Source organism: Dendrobates tinctorius, unplaced genomic scaffold (genome assembly GCF_039654945.1).
Source record: "Dendrobates tinctorius isolate UK_male_01 unplaced genomic scaffold, ASM3965494v1 ptg000015l, whole genome shotgun sequence".
Classification (NCBI taxonomy): Eukaryota; Metazoa; Chordata; class Amphibia; order Anura; family Dendrobatidae; genus Dendrobates; species Dendrobates tinctorius.
The window spans coordinates 25,744,602-25,769,276 of NW_027361683.1; the positions used below are offsets into that span (position 1 = coordinate 25,744,602).

Sequence of the window (24,675 nt, forward strand, 5' to 3'; positions counted from 1 at the left end):
TTTTAGAGAGGTGCACACCAAAAAACATCAAATCTGATATTTTTGTCTCTTTATGACATTTACCATATGGAGTAATTACTTTCATATTTCAATATCAAAGTATCAATATCAGACATGTTTTTTGCTTTATTTTTAAACTGAGAAAATGATGGTAATATGAATTTGTATATATTGATTATATATTTTTTTTTACTCTATTTTTTTAGTCTCTAATAAACTTACACCTGCGATCCTTTAAGTGCAGTATATAGTGTAAATTATGGTCTCCTCTGATGTCCATCTTGTGCCTGGGCTTCACAGGAATAACAAGATGGCAGTCACGCAGGCCCCTGTCTGCCATGGTGATGATGGTTGATCACTCCATTTAAATGCCATTGTCCATGATTGACAACAGTATTTAAATTGGTAAAAGCAGGCTTTGTTCGATTTCTCTTTATGACAGTGGTCACCTTACAAGGGTTGTTCATGTCGGGGGACAAATTATTCCATCATATTTCTTAGCTATATGAGTATTTAGGCTTAAAAATCATTTTTGCAACTTGGTTTAATAAAAAATGTTGCACTCTTTGGCGTCTACAGGCTCTTTGTGTCTTGGCACATTCAATTTTGACCTGTGGTCATAAATCTGCTGAATAGAAGCTCAAAAAAGACAGATAAGATTTACAGAGTCTCCTTTTTGACCATCAGAACAGCTCACTGACTGATCCTACGTTAACTCTTTTTCTGCAGCCATCACAGAGGCTATAGGAGGCAAATTGTGCAAACGTTTTTAATGATTCCGAATAGTAAAAATATTTTTTTTTAGCCAATAATACTTGAATTAAAAAAAACCTCTTTAAATCACTACTTTGTCTTACAAGAAAAAGCTACATGGCCAGCTTTAAACGTGCAGTATCTGTGACAAGCCGTGTAATTCACTAGGGCACTGAAAACAATTACTGTACTGTTATCGCCTTCTACTGAACGCTGACTGATGCTTGTTTTATCCGAAGCCAGGAATTTTTATATTGTGCTGGTGTGCCATTTACGATCGTGTTTTCTAGTGAAATGCCCCCCAAACATTGTTTTTTTTATTCCATGGAGAATAAGCTTTAGATGATATTTAATTTAGAGACTAAAAATTGATCTGCTTGCACATATGGGGTCAATGCACAGTTTTAGGCAAGCAATATTGGCAGAGATCCATGAATTGACATCTTTTAAGGATAAACAAGCAGAGCCTCCTTGAAGTGAAGTGACATCAGAAGAAGCCATGTACTCATGATGAGAAATATTATTTTTGACCAGTCTATAAATTATATCCTGCGTTTTCCATACGTTGCTCCCTGTGAGAATGAGCTCCGGCCCCTATGATTATACAGCAGTAGTGAGCATTGTTGCTGTGCCTCCATCACGGGGGTGAGATAGCAGGACACTTGCTAGAATCTGCAGCAGCATGGGGACATTACATGTTACCACTGAATATAAAGTGTGTGGTAAGCAGCCTGGGAAGGGGAGAATTAGTCATTTTTCTTCTGCTTGCTTGTATGATTTATTTTTCTTATCTTTGCTTGCACTATTTATTTAGCGCTTATTGAAATACCTGTGACTTTAAAGGTTGTTTTTTTTTTTTCATTTTACAATGCACAGTACATGTATGATTATTGTTAATATACATTGTAATCCCTGCATAGACTTTGTTCCTTTTACCTTTGTCCTTTTCTCATCTCCTTCGGTCCCTCTCTGCATCCAGCTTCACAGCGCTAAATGTTGCAATTTCCCAGCAACACACTGCTCCTTCTCAGTGCTGCAGAGCTCAAAATGTGCAATTTTTACTTGTATGGATGAGCTGATCAGTGATGGCTTTGAATGTAATAACTGGGACCCACTATTTGATCAACATTCATTACTATTTAAAAGCTCTACGTTTGATTGGTAGTTCATGAGGATCTTCAGACCAAAATCATGATCTCTTTTGCATGCAGAGCAGAACGTCGCATAGCATTGATGAGTGGTGCTACAACATGGCTGTCAGGGCAGTGAGGATGCTGTGAGAGGGTATGGGGAGTGTTTTATTAGGCTGGCTCATAGGTAAATCTATTTTCATGAATTAGGGCCATTATTTGCAAATGCAGCTGGTGTCAATAGGATATTGAGCTAAGGCTATGTGCACACGTAGATTTTGGTCCTGTGGATTTTTCCGAGTGGATTTGTAAAAATCCGCAGGTAAAATCTCAGGTCAAAAGACCTGCGGTTTACATGCGGTTTAGCCCTGCGGTTTCACACCTCTACAATGGAGAAGGTGTGAAACCGCAGCAGAATCCGCACAAAGAATTGACATGCTGCGGATTTGAACCCGCAGCAAATCCGAGCGGAAAAATCTGCAGCATGTGCACTGCGTTTTTCAGTTTACCTTTGAAAACAATGGTACTGTACAACGCACCTAAATCTGCTGCGGACCCACAGAGCCTGAAACGCTGCAGATCCGCAGCAGAATCCACACCGTGTGCACATAGCCTAATGGAGTTGTGCTACAATCCAATATTTTATTAGGCATGGTCATTACGTGCATCTGAACACCCAGCCGATGGCATTAAAACTACTAGAGCAGGGTCGGGAACCTATAGCTCGCGAGTGAGATGTGACTCTTTTGATGGCTGCATCTGGCTGTCAGAAAAATCTGCCTGAACATCGGGTGTTTTGTCACGCTGTGATGTACATGCTAGCGTGGCAAACACCTCTTCTGATCGGCGGTGAAATCATCACCACCAGTCAGACAGCCGCGATTCCCACACTGTCAAAAGACAGCGTGAACGCTCAGCTGTGATAGGAGGTATAAAGTTTACCTCTGGTCACTGGTGTCAGCTGATGGGACAGTTGCTCCCATCATCCAACACCTGCTGCCCCTAATAACAGCCAGAGCAGGAGCGGCAGATGGGAGTATTCATCAGCCACTCCTGCGCCGTAAATAAATAATTTTAAAAAAACTGCGTAGGTTCCCCTTTGTTTTTGATAACCAGCCAGGCAAAACTCACAGCTGGGGGCTGCAACCCTCAGCTGTCAGCTTCAGCAAAGCTAGTTAGCAGAAATAGAGGGGTCCCCACACCGTATTTTTTAATTTTTTAAATAAATTATAAAAAAAGCGGCGTGGGGTGCTCCCCATTTTTGACAACCAGTTTTGCTAAAGCAGACAGCTGGGGGCTGGTATTCTCAGGCTGGTAAGGGGCCATGGATCAATCCATCCATCCCTCATCAATCCATCCATCCCTCATCCATCCATCCTTTCACCCCTCATCCACACATCCATCCGTCCAGCTATATCTCAATCCATCCATCCCTCGTCCACACATCCATCCCTCCATTCGTCCAGCTATCTCCATCCATCCATCCCTCATCCATCCTTCCCTCCATCCATCTCTAATGCATCCATCCCTCATCCGTCCATCCGTCCAGCTATATCTCCATCCATTCATCCCTCCAACCATCCATCCCTCATCAATCCATCCATCCCTCCAGCCAGCCATCCCTCATCCATCCATCTATCCATCCCTCATCCACACATCCATCCGTCCAGCTATATCTCAATCCATCCATCCCTCATCCACACATCCATCCCTCCATTCGTCCAGCTATCTCCATCCATCCATTCCTCATCCATCCAGCCATCCATTCTTCATCTATCCATCCATCCCTCATCCACACATTTCTCATCCACACATCCATCCTTCCGTCCAGCTATATCTCAATCCTTCCATCCCTCATCCACACATCCATCCGTCCAGCTATATCTCAATCCATCCATCCCTCATCCACACATCCATCCCTAATCAATCCATCCATCCCTCCAGCCAGCCATCCCTCATCCATCCATACTTTCACCCCTCATTCACACATCCATCCGTACAGCTATATCTCAATCCAGCCATCCCTCATCCACACATCCATCCCTCCATTCGTCCAGCTATCTCCATCCATCCATTCCTCATCCATCCAGCCATCCCTCCAGCCATCCATTCTTTATCCATCCATCCCTTATCCACACATCCCTCCATCTGTCCAGCTATATCTCCTTCCATCCATCCCTCCTGCCATTCATCCCTCATGAATTCATCCTCCCCTCCCTCCATCCATCCCTCATCCATCCATCTATCCATCCCTCATCCAAACATCCATCCATCCAGCTATATCTCAATCCATCCATCCCTCATCCACACATCCATCCCTCCATTCGTCCAGCTATCTCCATCCATCCATTCCTCATCCATCCAGCCATCCATTCTTCATCTATCCATCCATCCCTCATCCACACATTTCTCATCCACACATCCATCCTTCCGTCCAGCTATATCTCAATCCTTCCATCCCTCATCCACACATCCATCCGTCCAGCTATATCTCAATCCATCTATCCCTCATCCACACATCCATCCCTCCATTCGTCCAGCTATCTCCATCCATCCATTCCTCATCCATCCAGCCATCCATTCTTCATCCATCCATCCCTCATCCACACATTTCTCATCCACACATCCATCCGTCCAGCTATATCTCAATCCTTCCATCCCTCATCCACACATCCATCCCTCCATCCATCCATCATTATTGGTTAGCAGCAGCTTAACAACGTTATTATAAAATAATTCAGAGACCTATTTTACTTTAAAAGTGTTGATCTTGCATAAAATGCACACATTTTCTTGTATTTAGTTTTAAACATATTGGTATGGCTGTCACGGAATTACATTTTAAAATATGTGGCTTTCATGGCTCTCTCAACCAAAAAGGTTCCCGACCCCTGTACTAGAGAATTGGTCGTGTGGCGATGGAGGGTAATTGTGAGAGGGTTGAGATCTGCAAATCAGTAAAGATTGAAAAATGAGCTGTATTGACACACATGAATTATTGTGTATGTGCAGAATACTGAGACCACGTTAGGATTTTGAGATAAACCTTGTAAAACTTGTATAACTGATGCAACACAACACTTATTTGTCTGTAAGGATATGTGTACAGAGCCTAAGTTTTCCACTGTGATGTTCCAACACATGACTGTAATATAATAGGCCGTGTAGTCATACTGCTTGCTAATCCCAGCGACCTGATCAGCAGTGTAAACAGTGGGAATAATGAGGCAAGGGCCAGTAAAAAACTAATTGAAAGTGGTTTTCTGTTTTACATTTTTTTTTATTTTTTACAGGATGGCAAAATAGGAAAATGACAGCTAATCACCCTGCTTGTGTCCCGTGAGGCCTCTCCCCCACTTCCTATGGTGTTTGACCAACTGTAGTGGTGGCGTAAGCACTACAATGCACATGACTGCTGCAGTCAATCACTGTGCTCAGTGGTGCACATCACCACTGCAGATGGTCAGCAAAACCATTGGTAGCAAAGGAGTGGCAACGCTAGTCCTGTGCAGGGTGATTAACTGATTTTATTATTTTTGGATACAAATTTTAAAAAGAAAACCCCAGTAATTGTGGTAATTACTGTGGATCATCTACTGTAGCTATGGTGTGTACTAGACAGATTTTGTTTAATCACATCACTATAAGGAGTTTGCTGATAATCTGCATTTATCTGATCTGTGTGTTTTCCATTTACCTGTAGGTAAAGTTTATACATATGATTGGAGGCTGATCACTCATCCTACAGATTACAGTGGGGAGATGGAGGGGAAACATTCTCAGTCCCTTAAGTTGTCAAAGGTAAGTCTCATAGCTACTATAGTTAGACCATCCATTGATAATTAGAAAATGTATCATTTATAAGTGACTTTATGATTATATCCTTCAATTCAACTCATTAAATTGGTTGTCCAACTAACGATGGAGAATATTTTTCAGACTATGACGGTGTCGGCGGTGAGGCAGAGCATGGAGCAGGGTCTCTTCCTCAGGATGCGGGCGGCTGCAGTCCCGGGGAGCGATGATGCGGATCCAGTGTTGACGGTGAGGTAGAGCATAGAGCAGAGTCCCTTCCTCAGGATGCCAACGGCAGAAATGTAGCGTCGCCACGTCCCGATGTCCACAGCGAGCAGAGCCGAGTGCATCACCGGTTTCTCAGCGGCCAAATTCCAGAGGCTGCGTGTGCGCAGATTGAGATCTCGGTGGCCATCAGCTTTAGGAAAATGGCCGCCGAGATCTCAATCTGCGCGTGCGTGGCCTCTGGAGGCTGTTTTCTTGAAGCCGAGGGCCGCAGTGATCTCAATCTGTGCTCACGCCGCCTTAGCTTCAGGAAGATGGCCCCACGGAAACCGGTGATGCACTCAGCTCTGCTCGCCACGGACATTGGGCCATGGCGTCACTACATTTCTGCCGCCGGCATCCTGAGGAAGGGACCCTGCTCAGGTGCACTCTGCGCCGCCGACACCGAGCCTCAGCATCTCCACTGCATCACCACACCTCTGCCGCCGCCGGTTCTGCTTCTACACCACTGTTGCTACACCACTGCCGCAACACCCCGGTGAGCCTGTGTTCGGACTATAAGACATACCTCCCCATTTTCCTCCCAAATTTTTTTGGTAAAAAGTACGTTTTATAGTCCAAAAAATGCAGTACATTTAAATCAATAGATCATGGAATAATAATAAGTTCCACAATTGGATGTGTTTAGACAAAATGTTCCTGTGCTGAGATAATGTTTTAAATGTGCCCTTGCTGTGTACTGTGTAATGGCTGTGTCTGATCATACAGGAACATGGTCTGATCATTTCACAGCTCCTGGGTCGGGGAGAAAGCATAAGTGTGTACAAATTGGACAGCACACGATCACAACTGATTCTGTCACGGGTCAGTAGGGGGAAAACAGGAGACGTGGAACCTGGGCCCCTGACCTGCTCCTCATGCTAAGGGGGTGCCCTGACTCTCCTGAGTCCAGCTTGGTTGGTCTCCAAATGAATAATATCACCAACCTTGAGTTGCAGCACTTGATGACCCTTTGTAGGAAGGAGGGAGTGGTCACACCTGCTGATTGACTAAACATGTAGTAACACCAGCGGCCACCGGGGAGGGGGGAAACCCAGCAGCAGACTCACTAAACTTGTAGTAACACCAGCGGCCACCGGGGGCAAAAACCCATATTAACCCCCGAGGGCCAGAAAGGAAAAAGGTTTATATAAGTCCAGACTCTGACACAGATCCAAAAATGGATCCTGACAGTACCCCTCCTTCAATGAGGGGCCTCTGGACCCTCAACACTGCACCTCACCAGAAAAACACTGACGGTGAGGATGCCCAGGTCCACCAGAGTTCACCTCAGCAACCACCTGACTCTCTGGTTCATGGCAAACGTTGGCAGATGGAGGTGGCAACGTATGCTCCGGAGGCGCCACGAATCTCCAGAGTGCCGACCTGGGAATGAGTTGTGTATGGGCATTATTGAGGGCAACTCCAGCTGGTAAGTCCCCGAGCCGGGAATGGCTGACACCCGATACGGCCCAATCACCCGAGAACTCCAGGCCTGTTATGAATGGGTCACCGAGGAGGATGGCAGGAACAGGCTAAGCCACCAGAAGACCAGAAAGGTTGGTAACTAAGCGGATTGCAGACCCCTGATCCTATCAACACAACTAGCAGTAGCCGTGGAGCGTTCCTACGATGCCCTAGATGCCTCGTCACAGCCAGAGAACCAACTAAGCCTAAAGACAAAAAGGTGAAATCTAAACTGCCCCGGAGCAGATCCTCAAAGGAATAGACAGCCCCCAAACATATATTGTCAGTGAGAGAAGATGAGACTCAAACACAGGCAGAGAACAGACTGAGCAAAAGGTGGGGCCCAAGCTGTCTAGACAGGACAGAAAAGATACTGTCTGCAATCATGCACAAATCCCTAAAAAAGTCCAACACTTCTGATATACAAAAAACCTGAGGCCACACGACCTCGCCCCGCTAGATTAGCACTCTGGTATAAACTGGAAGCAAAGCAAAAAGATACTAACATAACAGAGGACTGAACAAGCTGTAACGTATGAAGCAGGGCCCAGCGCTGCTCCAGCAGGGAGCACGCTGAACCTTAGCAACAAAGCAGAAAGCAAAAAAAAAAGGCACAACCAGATTAGATGCAAAGGATTAGCAAAAGAATCACTTAACTGAACCATGCAGATCAGGCAGGGGACAAAAGAACTCCAAATGCACAAGGAGGAAAATCACCAGCAACCTTCAAGAGCAGCCAGCTCAATTATATGCTCCCAGTCAATAATCCCAGGTTCCCAATTATCGTCGTCAGGTGGGGAACATCCATCAATCTGGCCAGCTCCACTGCTCTCAGTGACCACCAAAGGGAGCTTCGGCTCAGACATCCGAGCAAGGGAATTCACAACAGTACCCCCCCACCTTGAGGAGGGGTCACCGAACCCTCATCCACGCCACCAGGCCGATTGGGATGGGCCCAGTGAAAGGCACGAATCAATCTCTTGTCATGGATGTTAGAAGCAGAGACCCAAGAATTATCCTCCTGGCCATAACCCTTCCATTTGACCAAGTACTGAAGTCTCCGTCTAGACAGACGAGAATCCAATATCTTCACTACCTCATACTCCAAATTACCCTCAACCAGTACAGGGTCAGGGGGCGCCGCCATGGGAACTACTGGCTCCACAAACCTTTTCAACAAAGATTTATGAAAAACGTTATGAATCTTAAATGTAACTGGAAGAGCCAAACGAAAAGAAATGGGGTTAAGGATTTCCAAAATCTTATAAGGTCCAATAAACCTTGGCTTGAATTTTGAAATGCAACCTTCATGGGAATATTTTTTGAGGCCAACCAAACCAAATCACCCACTTTAAACCGGGGACCAATGGTCCTATGCCGGTTGGAAAACCATTGGGCCTTTTCCTGAGAGTGGGACAACTTATCCACTGCTTGGTCCCAAATCTGCTGCATTCTCTCTACCACAGAATCTACACCTGGGCAGGAAGAAGCTTCCACCTGCCCCAAAGAAAATCGACGATGAAACCCAAAGTTACAAAAGAAAGGAGACATCAAAGTGGCAGAGCTAGCCCTATTGTTTAGCGCGAATTCGGCCAAAGGCAAAAATGAGACCCAATCATCCTGATCAGCAGATATGAAACATCTCAAATAGGAGTCCAACGTCTGGTTTGTTCTCTCAGTTTGCCCATTGGTCTGAGGATGAAATGCAGAGGAGAAATACAACTGAATTCCCAGTTTGGAACAAAAAAGCTCTCCAAAATCTGGAAACAAAGTGGACCCCTCTGTCCAACACAATGTTCTCAGGAATCCTGTGCAAATGAACCACTTGTAAGAACAAGGGCACCAACTCAGAAGAAGATAGCAACTTTGGGAGTGGTACAAGATGGACCATCTTAGAAAATCTATCATAGATCACCCAAATAACACTTATTCTCTGAGAGCCAGGGAGATCAGAGATAAAATCCATTGGGATATGGGTCCATGGCCTCCTGGGCACCGGCAGGGGCATCAACAAACCGAGAACAAGTCCCACAGGACTGATCAAAATTCCTGAGATCACGAGATAAGGCAGGCCACCAAAAAGACTGACTAACCAAATCGCTGGTACCAAAGTTACCTGGATGACCAGCCAACGCAGAGCAATGAATTTCAGACATTACTCTTTTCCTCCACTGGTCAGGGACATACAATTTTCCCATAGGGCATCATTCAGGTTTATCCTCCTGAAATTCCTCCAGGGCACGTCTCAAATCAGGAGAGATGGCGGAAAGAACTACACCCTCATATTTAGAATGGTAGTAGGCTCGGTCACATCAAGAGAATCCGCAAAGAAACTCCTAGAAAGGGCGTCCGCCTTAACATTCTTAGTGCCCGGAAGAAAGGAGACCACAAAATTAAAATGCGTGAAAAACAAGGCCCACCTAGCCTGTCTAGGATTCAAGAGCTTGGCTGATTCAAGATAAATTCTTATGATCGGTGAGGACCACAACTTGATGTCTAGCTCCCTCCAGCAAATGTCTCCACTCTTCAAATGCCCATTTCATGTCCAATAATTCCCGATTCCCCACGTCATAGTTATGTTCAGATGGAGAAAATTTTCGAGAAAAGAAGGCACAGGGATTCATCTTAGAGGTTACCGGATCCCTTTGAGACAAAATGGCTCCTGCACCAATCTCAGATGCATCTATTTCCACCTGAAATGGAAGTGAAACATTAGGTTGCCGTAGAACCGGCGCAGAAGTGAATGTCTGCTTAAGCTCCTGGAATGCTGTGACTGCCTCTGGAGACCAATTCACCACATCAGCGCCCTTTTTGGTCAAATCCGTCAGTGGTTTAACAATACCAGAAAAATTACTTATAAATTTACGGTAGAAATTAGCAAAACCCAAAAACTTCTGGAGAGCCTTCAAAGAAGTGGGCTGAACCCAATCATAAATGGCCTGTACCTTGGCCGGGTCCATTTCAATAGCAGACGGGGACAAAATGAATCCCAAAAAACGAAATCCTCTGTACACCAAAAAGACATTTCGATCCCCTAACATACAGAGTATTTCCCCTCAAAATCCGGAACACAGTCCGGACATGTTCCACATGAGAATCCCAGTTACAGGAAAAAATCAAAATATCATCCAGATAAATGATAAAAAAACTTATCCACAAGGTCCCGGAAAATATCGTTCATAAAAGAATGGAAGACGGAAGGGGCATTAGTGAGCCCAAAAGGCATCACCAGGTACTCAAAATGTCCCTCCGGAGTATTAAACGCCATCTTCCATTCATCCCTGTGCTTGATGCGAATAAGATTATACGTCCCCCCGAGGTCAAGTTTGGTAAACGAACAAGCACTTTTAACTCTGGAAAATAAATCAGAAATCAGGGGTAACAGGTACTGATATTTAACAGTGATTTTGTTAAGGGAACGATAGTCAATACCTTAATGAGCCATCTTTATTGGCCACAAAGAAAAAACCAGCACCCAAAGGCGAAGAAGATGGTCTGATATAACCTTTCTCCAATGATTCCTTGATATAAGATTGAATAGCATCATGTTCAAGTACTGATAAGTTAAAAAGCCGGCCCTTGGGAAATTTACAACCGGGCAATAACTCAATTGCGCAGTCATAACTCCTATGAGGAGGCAAAGACGCGGACTTACTCTCACTTAACACGTCAGAAAAATCAGCCAAATAGTCAGGAACATCTTGAGACTGGGGAGAGGTGGAGAAAACAGTAGTGTCACTAAGAACACATTGACAACCCCAACTCACCACAGACAGAGATTTCCAATCCAAAATAGGATTATGGGTTTGCAACCAAGGAAAACCCAGAACAATAGTATCATGCAAATTGTGCAACACCAAAAATTTACAATTCTCTTGATGACCCTTTCCATTGTGCAGGTAATATAGTTCAATATTTCAAATTTATTAGTATTATTGTTTTCCCCCATAGCCCATTGTAGTTTAGGACTCCTGGGAGCAGAGGAAGTTTCGGCTCAGATATCCGAGCAAGGGAATTCACAACACAGACCCCTGCAGCACACTTCCACCGGATGTTTTTGGTGGGCACCCATACGTACTTCACAGAACCGACAACAGAGGCGTCCCCCTGTGTTGTCACACTAGAGAAGAAGGGGATGGTGGAGAAAGATGGCAGAGACCGTAGCCCCCAGGCAGCAGCCCTCACAAGACTGATCCCAGCTGACTACTTCCCTAGACCGCCAATCTATGACCGGGTTGTGTTTTTATAACCAAGGGAGGCCTAAATCGATAGGTGATGGCATTCCCCCCCCCCCAAGACGTAGCATGACAGGGACTCTACATGATGAGTCCCTATACGCAGATGTATATTTTCCACGACTTGTGTCAACCTCCCCTGGCTCAGTGGGACAGAGTCAATGGCCTGGACGCTTATTGGTTTGGCCAGCGTCCTACACATCAGGCCATGAGTCTGGACAAAGTGAGCGTCCACCAGATTGACTCCCGCTCCCACTGTCCACAGACACCAGTATGCCCTCAGGTACCCCGCCAACCACCACTTCTGCTGACAAAGTACACTGAGAGGGCAAAATGGAGAAAATATACACTCCCTGGTCGCCTCCTTCCACACGACCAGGGGGATGCGGCTTTTTGGGTGGTACAGAAGTTTTGGCGCGAGTCGGGCAGACCCTAAAAAAATGGCCAGTATGCCCACAGCAAAAACATGCCCCCAAACCACGACGAACCGCAGGCAACACCGTTGAGGAACCAACTTCTCCCACCTGCCTGGGCTCGTCTGACTGCACCAATGAGTCCTCCTCCCTAGCAAGAACTACAGGGGGCATATTCGCCAAAGCCGCAAAAACCTCGTCCACCAACCGTAGAGATGGTGAATCGGCCGGCAGGGAGAAGGCCCAGGATTGGGGATCACCTTTAAAGAGGGATATGATGAATCCCACGCGCTGTTCCTCACCCCCTAATGAACGAGGGCGGAGCCTGAAGTGTAGCTTGCAGGCCTCCTGAAAAAACAAAAAATTATCTCTCCCTCCAGAAAACCTGTCTGGGAGAGATAACTTGGGTTCTGATTGAGCCTTTACCTGAGCTGAGGCCCTGAACCCCACCAACTGCTGCAGTTGCTGCTCCACCACACCACACAGCACCCCACGCTCCTCAGTGAGGGTCTGCAGCAATTGAACAAAGGTCTGCATTTGGGCCATGGCTCACCAGAAAAAAATGGGCGCTTGGTAATAATGTCATGGGGCAGAAGGGAAAAAACAGGAGACGTGGAACCTGGGCCCCTGAACTGCCCCTCAGGCTAAGGGGCTGCCCTGACTCTCCTTAACTTGGGGGTACAATTGATGGTAGTGAGGCCCAAGTCCCCAACCTGTCCCTATATCCTGTTTAGCCCTGAGCTAAACCCCCAACCCCCACCCCAGGAGGTGAGACAGGGAAAATATGTACTGCACCAAATAACCAACAAGGAAAGATAAGACAGACACCTAAGGGTAAAATAAACTAAAAAACAAGACTTAGCTTCTCTCTGCTGCTAAAGCTCCTAGCAGCAGAGTAAGGCACCAGATCAAGGGGATAGCTGGAGCTCCACTGCAACACAGCCTGCTCCTGAGTCCAGCTTGGTTGGTCTCCAAATGAATAATATCACCAACCGTGAGTTGCAGTACTTGATGACCCTTTATAGGAAGGAGGGAGTGGTCACACCTGCTGACTGACTAAACATGTAGTAACACCAGCGGCCACCGGGGGGCGGGGGGGAATCCAGCAGCAGACTCACTAAACTTGTAGTAACACCAGCGGCCACCGGGGGCAAAAACCCATATTAACCCCCAAGGGCCAGAAAGGAAAAAGATTTATATAAGAGGGTCCAGACTCTGACACAGATCCAAAAATGGATCGTGACAGATTCTTTCTGTGAGGTAAAGCTTTTGCTGCTTGTTTGTTAACATGTTTTACCTCACAGAAACCAGAAGCTTTGCTGCCCTGTCTGTGTACTCTTTTGCTTACTCCCCTGCCCAGGAGATGTGGAATTATCAGACCATGTTCCTGCACGGTCAGACACAGCCATTACACAGCACACAGCAGGGGCACATTTATAAGATTATCTCAGCACAGGAACATTTTATTTAATCATCCAATTGTGCAACTTATTATTCCAAGATCTAATAAAGAATATGTGCTTTGTTTGTGGTAAAACCCATTTAATGGCTTTCCATAATCATCCAATTTTTACACATAAATATACTTCTAAAAAGTGTTTTGAATACATTGTAACAGGCCAATACACATATGTTTGAAGAGGATTCAATATACTGTATGTGTGTGTGTGTAAGCAGTATATAAACACTGTAGGCACAGAGGCATAGTAAAGAAAAAAAATCAGATGATACAGTCTTACCTGTTATTATTATTATTATTATTATTATTATTATTATTATTATTATTATAGCACCATTTATTCCATTGCACTTTACTGTACTTGTTTTTATTCTGTATACCCCTCCTCACAAGTAATCTTAATCAATACAAGTCACAACTGGAACAGGAGGAGAGAGGATCCTGCCCTTGAGGGCTCACAGTTTACAAGGGATGGGTGAGGATACAGTAGGTGAGGGAAGAGCTGGTCTTGCAGTGGCTTGGTCGATCGGTGGTTACTGCAGGTTGTAGGCTTGTCGGAAGAGTTAGGCCTTCAGGTTCTTTTTGAAGGTTTCCATGGTAGGAGAGAGTCTTATATGTTGTGGTAGAGAGTTCCGGAGTGGAGGCGATGCACACGAGAAATCTTGTATGTGATTGTGGGAAGATGATAGTAGAGAAGGAGATCTTGTGAGGATCGGAGGTTGTGTGCAGGTACGGTGCCTTGCGAAAGTATTCGGCCCCTTGGAACTTTTCAACCTTTTCCCACATATCATGCTTCAAACATAAAGATACCAAATGAAAATTTTTGGTGAAAAATCAACAAGTGGGACACAATTGTGAAGTTGAACAAAATTTATTGGTTATTTTAAATTTTTGTGGCAAATCAAAAACTGAAAAGTGGGGTGTGCAATATTATTCGGCCCCTTTACTTTCAGTGCAGCAAACTCACTCCAGAAGTTCATTGTGAATCTCTGAATGATCCAATGTTGTCCTAAATGACTAATGATGATAAATATAATCCACCTGTGTGTAATCAAGTCTCCGTATAAATGCACCTGCTCTGTTATAGTCTCCGGGTTTTGTTTGAAGCACAGAGAGCATAATGAAGACCAAGAAACACAACAGGCAGGTCCATGATATTGTTGTGGAGAAGTTTAAAGCCGGATTTTGATGCAAAATGATTTCCAAAACTTTAAACATCCCAAGGAGCACTGTGCAAGCGATCATATGGAAATGGAAGGAGTATCATAGCACTGCAAATCTGCCAAGACCCAGCCGTCCCTCTAAACTTTCATTTCAAACAAGGAGAAGACTGATCAGAGATGCAGCCAAGAGTCCCATGATCACTCTGGATGAACTGCAGAGATCTACAGCTGAGGTGGGACAGTCTGTCCATAGGACAACAATCAGTCGTACACTGCACAAATCTGGCCTTTATGGAAGAGTGGCAAGAAGAAAGCCATTTCTCAAAGATATCCATAAAAAGTGTCGTTTAAAGTTTGCAACAAGCCACCTGGGAGACACACCAAACATGTGGAAGAAGGTGCTCTGGTCAGATGAACCTAAATCACACTTTTTGGCAGCAATGTCAAATGATATGTTTGGCTTAAAGGCAACATAGCTCATCACCCTGAACACGCCGTCCCCACTGTCAAACTTGGTGGTGGCAGCATCATGGTTTGGGACTGCTTTTCTTCAGCAGGGACAGGTAAGATGGTTAAAATTGATGGGAAGATGGATGGAGCCAAATACAGGACCATTCTTGAAGAAAATCTGTTGGAGTTTGCAAAAGACCTGAGACTGGGACGGAGATTTGTCTTCCAACAAGACAATGATCCCAAACGTAAAGTCTACAATGGAATGGTTCACAAATAAACGTATCCAGGTGTTAGAATGGCCAAGTCAAAGTCCAGAACTGAATCCAAATGAGAATCTGTGGAAAGAGCTGAAAACTGCTGTTCACAAACGATCTCCATCAAACCTCACTGAGCTTCAGCTGTTTGCCAAGGAAGATTGGGCAAGAATTTCAGTCTCTCGATGTACAAAACTGAAAGAGACAAACCCCAAGCGACTTGCAGATGTAATCGCAGCAAAAGGTGGCGCAAGTATTAAGTTAAAGGGTCCGTATAATATTGCACGCCCCACTTTTCAGTTTTTGAATTTCAACAAAAAATTAAAATAACCAATAAATTTTGTTCAACTTTGTAGATTGTAAGCTCTCACGAGCAGGGTCGTCTTATTTTGCTTTAATTATTGTATTGTTAATGTTGTTACTTATGACTTGTGTTTTGAAACTGTTAAACTGTAAAGTGCTGCGGAATATGTTGGTGCTATATAAATAAAGATTATTATTATTAACTTTACAATTGTGTTCCACTTGTTGTTGATTCTTCACCAAAAATTTGCATTTGGTATCTTTGTTTGAAGCATGATATGTGGGAAAAGGTTGAAAAGTCCCAGGGGGCCAAATACTTCCACAAGGCACTGTAAGTACCAGGAGACGAGATCACAGATGTGTGGAGGACACAGGTGGCTTTGTATGACATGGTTTAGGCTTTTGAACTGGAGTCTTTGCATACTGGGGAGCCAGTGCAGGGATTGACAGAGGGGAGAGGCTGGGGAATAGTGGGGGGACAGGTGGATTAGTTGGGCAGCAGAGTTTAGAATAGATTGGAGGGGCGCAAGAGTGTTAGAGATGAGGCCACAGAGCAGGAGGTTGCATTGGTCAAGGCGAGAGATGATGAGAACATGACTAGGTTTTTTGCAGATTCTTGGTTGAGCAATGTACGGATCTGGGAAATATTTTTGAGTTGCAGTTGGCAGGAAATGGAAAGGTCTTGGATATGTGGTTTGAGGGAGAGATCAGTGTCAAGGATTACACCGAGGCAGTGAGCTTGTGGGACTGGGGAGAGTGAGCAGCCATTTACTTTAATGAATAGGAATAGGTCCATTGAGGGGCTCGAGTGAGATAGGAGAAAGATGATGATTTATGTTTTAACCATTTTAAGTTTTAGAAATCTAGCGGAGAAGAAGGATGAAATAGCAGACGGACATTGTGGGATTCTGGTTAGTAGGGAGGTGATATCTGGTCCAGAGATGTAGATCTGTGTGTCATCAGCATAGAGGTGATACTGAAAGTCGTGAGATTCTATGAGCTGTCTGAGGCCGAAGGTGTAAAAGGAGAAGAGAAGGGACCCTAGGGCTGAACCTTACGGGACTCCAACAGATAGGGAGTGAGGTGAGGAGGTGGTGTGCGATTGGGAGATGCGGATTGTCCGGTCTGTTAGGTATGACGAAATCCAAGATAGGGCTAAGTCAGTGATGTCAAAAGATGAGAGGGTCTGTGGTAATAGGGAAAGGTTCACAGTGTCATAGGCAGAGGACAGGTCCAGGAGGAGGAGGATAGAGTAGTGTTGCTTAGCTTTGGTGGTTAATAGGTCATTGATGACTTTAGTTAGGACAGTTTCAGTGGAGTGATGTGGCCAGAAGCCAGATTGTAAGCGGTCAAAGAGGGAGCAAGAAGAGAGGTGGGAGAACAGTGCAAGATGGAATTGTTGATCCAGTAGTTTTGAGGCATAGGGGAGAAGTGATATGGGGCGATAGCTAAGCTACAGAGTCAAAAGAGGGCTTTTTGAGGATAGGTGTGATTGAGGCATGTTTAAAGCTTGAGGGAAAACAGTTTTTAGTGATAGGTTGAAGAGATGGGTTAGGGCTAGAATGAAGACTGGTGAGATTTGGGATGAAGTGGGATGGGATCGGGTCAAGTGCACAGGTGTTGAGATGTGATATTGAGAGTAGAGTGGAGAGTATCTTCTGTAATGGTGCAGAAGTTGATTTTGGAGAAGGAGTGCTGAGCAGTTAGGAGGAAGGGCTCTAGGGTTTGTCGACCAAAATTGTCTCTGATGTTATCAATCTTCTGCTTGAAAAATGAGGCAAAGTCTTTGGCTGAGATGAGTGGAGCGGGAGGGGGTGCTTGGGGATGGAGGATGGAGGAGAGAATTGAAAGTGTTGAATAACTCTTTAGGGTTGTGAGACATGGAGGATATGAGAGATGAGAAGTAGGTTTGTTTTGCTGCAGCGAGTGTGGCCTTGAAAGTATTGCGGGACTGTTTGGTGAATGCGATGAAGTGCTTGTTGGAGAGGAATCTTTTCCATCTCCCGTCAGCAACCCTGGTAGCTAGTGTCAGTTCTTTGGTCAGGCTGGTGTGCCAGGGTTGTCTGCTGATTTTGCAAGCTTTGGCATGTGTGAGAGGAGCAACCAATTCCAGAGCTACAGCTATTGCGGTGTTATAAAGAGCGGCAGCAGCATCCACATTGTGTAAGAAACTTATGTCTGTAAGAGGGAGAAGGGATTCAGACAGTGAGTGTAGATCAAGGTGTTTAAGATTTCTGCGAGGGTGTGCAAGTTTGTGGAGTGGGGATTGTGGACAAGCAGTGGAGAGGGAAGAGAGTGTAAGTAGGTTGTGGTCGGAAAGAGGGAGAGGTGAGGTAGAGAGGTTAGATAGGGAGCAGCGGCCGGTGAAGATGAGGTCCAATGTGTGGCCATCTTTGTGAGTGGCTGCATTGATTGAAACCAAAGGAGGAAGTGAGAGAAGTTTAGTGGCAGCAGAGTGGGTAGTGTCAATGGGGATGTTGAAGTCACCCAAAATGATAGTGAGGATGTCAACGGAAAGGAAATGAAGTAGCCAGGTGGTGAAGTGGTCGAAGAAGGTGGTGGCTGGCCCTGGGGGGCGGTAAATGGCAGCCGTTTGTAGGGGGAGTAGATGCGCACAGAGTGCACCTCAAACGAAGGGAGGGTGACAGGGTGGAAGTGGGATTGGGATGAAGGAGCAGTTATCTAACAGGAGGTAACCAACTCCTCCACCATGCTTGCTGCTGGGGTGGGGGGTGTGGGAAAGGTGGAATCCACCATATGAAAGTGCAGCATGAGAGGCTGTATCAGAGGGGGTGAGCCAGATTTTGGTGATGGTGAGGAAGTTTGTGAGTAATGAAAAGATCATGGATATAGGAAAGTTTGTTGCAGACAGAGTACAATCCAGTACTCTGGATTAGAGTACTTTCCACTCTTAGGCAATATCTGACCAACATACAACAATAGGTCTTTCTACATAACTCCCAGACCACATCTGAGACATCGCATCTGCCTACTAAATGGATTGCTTAGCCTAGGTTAGCAATATGGAGACAGCCCGTCCCACCCAGCTCTTCTAGCTGCTCCTAAAACCCAGACCCAGAAATCTGGTCCCCCTGTAAAACATTGCAGCAAACTAATGTTGCTGGAGCCTGCTCTCCAGGCTTCACATCACAGAGGCTAGTCACCTAGATTACACATATCTCCCATCCATGACATCCCTGCTGCGCCCTTACTATAGATAGTGCTTTGACAAGTAAAGGTACTGTCACACTTAGCGATGTACCAGCGATCCCGACCAGCGATATGACGCGGTCAGGATCGCTGGTACATCGCTAAGTGGTCGCTAGTGAGCTGCCACATAGGCAGATCTCACTAGCGACATCGCTGGGGACGGGGATCGCTACTTACCTGTCACACCAAGCGATCCTGCGTCCTCCCGCCCGGCTCTACGCGTCGCTCGTCCTCACAGCAGGAAGCGCCACAGGAAGCTGACGACGAGAAACAGTCCTGAACGTTCTCGCGCGATCAGCGATAACCAGCGGGGGAGCGGGTCGTAGGTAAGTATCAGACACAGAGATATCGCTAGCAATATCGCTATAACGTCACTAGTTATAGCGATATTGCTAGCGATATCTCTTAGTGTGACAGGCCCTTAAGAGTTTAATATCTCAAACACAGCACAAGAACGATTTTGAAAATTTTAACAATTGCCAGGACTGAGTTTCATATAAATGTTTTTAAAACCCACAACATGAGTCAGGTTAATAACTTTTATTACAAAAGCTTCATTTTTACTTTAAAATTAGCTGATGCAAAAATAAATACACCCCACATCAAAACTACTACATCTAGATTTTTGTATGACCTCCATGATTTTTAAGGATAGTACCAAGTCTTCTAGGCATGGAATGAACAAGTTGGCGATATATTGTAACATATATCTTTTTCCGTTCTTTAAGAATTATGTCTTTTAGAGCCTGGATGCTGGATGGAGATGTAGTAGTCTTAGTTGTGGAGTGCATTCATTTTTTAATCAACTGATTTGAGTAAAATGGAAGATTTTATAATGAAAGTTATATTTTTTACCTTACTTTCATGTTATCGGTTAGTAAGTTAGAAAAATGTTCTATGAAACTCAGTCTTGTCAAAGTTTGGTAAATTGTTCTTGTGTTCAGTAAGGTATTGATTGAAATCTTACTTTTCATACAGGGTGTGCTTTTTTATGCTGAGCACTGTATATATACAGTCATGGCCGAAAGTGTTGTCACCCTACAAATTGTTCCAGAAAATGAAATATTTCTCACAGAAAATGATTGCAACACATTTTGTTATATGCATGTTTGTTTCCTATGTGTGTATTGGAACAATACAAAAAAGAGAAAGAAAGGCAAATGGGACATCATTTCACAAAAAACACCCAAAATGGGCCTGACAAAATTGTTTTGTACCTTTCCAAATATGTGGGTAAGCAACTTTGTTTCAAGCATTTGTTGCTTGTTCAAACTCACCTGTCGCAAGTAGCAAGTGTGGGTAATGTGAAAACCACACCTGAAGCCAGATAGAAAGGGGAGAAGTTGACTCGATCTTTCCAATGTGTTTCTGTGAGTGCAACACTAAGCATGGAGAACAGAAAGAGAAGAGAACTGTCTGAGAACCAAAATTGTTGAACAATATCAACGATCTCAAGCTTACAAGTCCATCTCCAGAGATATTGATGTTCCTTTGTACACAGTACGTAACATAATAAAGAAGTTTACAACCCATGGCACTGTAGCTAAACTCCCTGCATGTGGATGGCAGAGATAATTGATGAAAGGTTACAACACAGGATAGTCCTGATGGTGGATAAGCAGCCCAATCAAGTTCCAAAGGAATTCAAGCTGTCCTCCAGGCTCAGGGTGTATCAGTGTCAGTGTGAACTATCCGTCGACTTTTGAATTAAATGAAACACTATGGCAGGAGACCCAAGAGGACCCCACTGCTGACACAGAGACATAAAAAAGCTAGCCTGCAGTATGCCAAAATGTATGTGAGTAAGCCAAAAATCTGTCTATCAATGCTTCTTGTGAACAGATGAGATCAACATAGAGCTTTTTGTTGAATCACATCATTCTAATGTTTACTGAAAACGGAATGAGGTCTACAAAGAATAGAACAAAGTACCTACAGTCAAATATAGTGGAGGTTCAAAGATGTTTTGGGGTTGCTTTTCTGCCTCTGACCCTGGGTGTCTTGACTGTGTGAGGCATCATGAAATCTTAAGATTAGTAAAGATTTTGGGTTGCAATGTAGTAACCTGTGTCAGAAAGCTGGGTTTGAATCCTAGGTAAGGGGTCTTCCAGCACGACAATGACTCCACCCATACTTCAGGAAGCACACAGAAATGGATGGAAACAAAGTGCTGGAGAGTTCTGAAGTGGCCAGCAATGATCTAAATCACATTGAACACCTGTGGAGACATCTTAAAATTCCAGTTGGGAGAAGGCACCCTTCATATATGAGAGACCTGGAGCAGTTTGGAAAAGAAGAGTGGTTCAAAATTCCAACTGAGAGGTGTAAGAAGCTTGTTGATGGTTATAGGAAGCGATTGATTGCAGTGATTTATTCCAAACGGTGTGCAACCAAATATTAAGCTCAGGGTGCGAACAGTTTTGACCTGTCCGGACCATTTTTGTGGTTTTGTGTGAAATTATGTCCAATTTGCCTTTTTTTTCTCTGCTTGTTTGTGTAGTTACAATACACAAAGGAAATAAACGTTTATAGCAAAATATGTCATAATAATAAATAATTTTATGGGAGAAAAACTTTATTTTTTCTAGAACAATTTCAAGGGTGCCCAAAATTTTGGCCATGACTTTAAGTGTATGTATATGTCTGTATAAATGATTTTCATGTGCACATGAGAAGAAACTGCAATGTTGTGTGTGAAATAAGATCTAATACATTATATTAGGAATTTGTTAGACAGTAATTTCTAGTAATGTCTAGTACTATGTGGGTCAGGTATGAAGATTGTGTCTTAGCATCAATGTAAGGGAAAGGTGAGAGTTATCATGAGGTTTTTAGACAGTAAGTTGGGAAGACTTTGCCCTGTTGTATGTGCAGATATGCTAGATCAGATTTTGCTTATTAAAGGCGTTTTCCCATGAACAAAGTACATTTTAATCAATAGATCTTGGAATAATAATACTTTCCACAATTGGATGTGTTTAAATAAAATGTTCTTGTGCTGAGATAATCTTATAAATGTGTTCCTGCTGTGTACTGTGTAATGGCTGTGTCTGACCGTGCAGGGACATGGTCGGATCATACCACAGCTCCTGGGCAGGAGAAGCAAAGTAGAATATACAGACATTACAGCAGATCACAAATGCTGTTTTCTGTGAGGTAAAACATGTTAACAAACAAGCAGCAAACATGTTTTACCATTCTGTAATGTGTGAAAACTCTTTTGCTTCCTCCTCTGGCCAGGAGCTGTGCTATTATCGGGCTATGGTCCAGCATGGTCAGACACAGTCAATAAACAGGGGCACATTTTTAAGATTATATTGAGACAGGAACATTTTTTGAGTACATCCAGTTGTATTATTATTCTAGGGTCTAAGAAGTAAGGTTTCTCCTTGCGGAGAGTGACATGCCAGCTGTGGCTTGTCAAAGTAAGGAGACTTATTCGCCATGCAATGCTCCTCTGGGAAAATAATATGAACAGGCAATTTGCATATTATTATTCTAAGATCTAATAATTAAAATGTACTTTGTTCATGGGAAAACCCCATGGGAGGAAACGTCTGTTTATGGCTTCGCTGGTGAAATAGTGTATTTTATTACAGAAGAGTCTTAGTCTTATACTTTTTGCTTTGTATAAGCTGGCTGTGACAGTCTGCTTCATTTCTCCATTCTATCACTATTGCTTTCCTCTACCAGCTCACAGCAGGTCTGTACGAGTTCAAAGTCATTGTGGATGGTGAAAACGCACATGGAGAAGGGTTTGTGAATGTCACAGTGAAACCAGGTCAGACATCCCCTTAAGAAGTACTTCTGTAGGACTTGTAAACACGTATGTAATCATTCTCTCTAAATATAACTCTCCTTCTCACAGAACCACGAGTGAACCAACCTCCAGTAGCAATTGTGTCCCCTCGTTACCAGGAAATCTCATTGCCTACCACGTCTACTGTGATTGATGGCAGCCGTATGTATCCTGTTTATCGATTCATTTCTGGTCTAAATGGTCTGTTTATAAGCACTTGCTATGTTATGGCAAAAAAACTAAAGGATACCATAGCATTCAGTGGTCTGCGTGGATAAACTCACAGCATGCTCTCATTTGGTCCGATTTACGGGCCAGACTAATGCAGGTAAACAGCAGTTAGCTCCTGCACTCTTCTGCCATGCGGACAGAGCTGAACACCGGCCCATTCTGAGTTGTGTCTCCGGAGCCGCATGTAAGGCTCCGTAATGAGGAGTAAGTGAGTTCGACAGCATTACGCTGCCCATATCCAAAGGCCTAAACGGCACACCATTTTTTGGCATTCATACTTTCATATGGAGTTAAAACATGCCCTGTATGGAATTACATGCTGAAAGATAAAGCATATGGTTAATTTGATCTTGCTTTGTTTTACAGAGAGCACTGATGATGAGAAAATTGTTAGTTATCACTGGGAAGAGTTGAAGGGTCCTCTAAGAGAGGAGAAAATCACAGCTGACACTGCCATCTTAAAACTGACAAATCTTGTACCTGGAAATTATACTTTTAGGTAAGGCTTTTTAATTGTGAGATATGACTACATTTTTGTAGCAAGCCTTCATGAGACGTATAGCCATAACAATAGCATGCCGGGTATGCCCATTATTATGGCACCTGGAGGTCGGGGCAGAGGGAAATCAATTAGGCAATGTGATTAACAGTAGATTAAGTAAAATGTCATTGTAAGGTTAGCTGCACATGGTTTGTATTTATAGATGATTTTTCTGCTTCAAAAACCAAAGCGTTAGCATAAAAATTCCTGCCTAAAATTTTCACTTTTTGATGCATTTTTACTTGCTTTTTTTTCTTTATTCATTTGAAGGGGTGAAAAACTCATTGGCATGCTGCAGTTTGAAAAACGCGTTGAAGGTTCAAATCTGCTGGAACCTTCAAAGTAAAAAATAAGACTACTCATGAGATTTCAGAAATTTCATTCACTTTGTTAGGCTGGTTTCACATTAGCGCATTTTCAGCGCGCGCACGGCCGGGGGTAGCTCCGCCCCCGAGCCGGCTCTCTGCCCGGCGTGCCCGCCCCTTCCTTGTAGCGCCGCCTCCTAGCGGACAGCGGCGCCTGCGATCGGCGCACCCTATCTTTAGCATAGGGTGCGCCAATCGTGCGCAGGCCGTGCGCTAGTTGCGCTTTGACCTGCGCTGCGCACTTTTGACGGTGCGCCGTGCGCGCCAAAATCAAACTTTTCGGATTTTGGCGCGCACGGCGCACCGTCAAAAGTGCGCAGCGCAGGTCAAAGCGCAACTAGCGCACGATCGGCGCACCCTATGCTAAAGATAGGGTGCGCCGATCGCAGGCGCCGCTGTCCGCTAGTAGGCGGCGCTACAAGCAAGGGGCGGGCACGCCGGGCAGAGAGCCGGATCGGGGGAGGAGCTACCCCCGGCCGTGCGCGCGCTGAAAATGCGCTAATGTGAAACCGGCCTATATATTGCAAAATGCTGCATTTTTTTTCTGTGGCAATGGCAAGAATGCAACATGTGAACAGGTCCTTAGGTATGAAGACTGTAATTTGATTACCGTATTTTTCGGATTATAAGACGCTCTGGATTATAAGATGCACCCCAAATTTTGAGGAGGAAAATAATTTTTTTTTTTTAATAAAATTGTGGTGTTTCTAATAATCCATGCCTCTTATTTCAGTTCTGAAATCTCATCTGTTGAGATCTTGATGCCGAGATCTCCATCTGCGCATGCGTCGCCCCCGGCGGCCATTTTCCCGGAGTCCACCGCACAGGAAACCACAGAAC

General features: G+C 44.4%; 1 protein-coding gene across 3 annotated transcripts in view; it reads left to right on the plus strand.

The window, feature by feature from the left end:
* Window positions 1-24,675, plus strand: part of KIAA0319L (KIAA0319 like) — a 156,469-nt gene that overhangs the window by 83,823 nt on the left and 47,971 nt on the right. For all 3 annotated transcript variants that reach the window (XM_073563006.1, XM_073562997.1, XM_073563013.1), the window contains 4 exons: window positions 5,587-5,684; window positions 22,593-22,680; window positions 22,768-22,860; window positions 23,296-23,428. In XM_073563006.1, coding sequence (XP_073419107.1) covers window positions 5,587-5,684; window positions 22,593-22,680; window positions 22,768-22,860; window positions 23,296-23,428 — 412 coding nt within the window. The remainder of the gene's footprint in view (window positions 1-5,586; window positions 5,685-22,592; window positions 22,681-22,767; window positions 22,861-23,295; window positions 23,429-24,675) is intronic.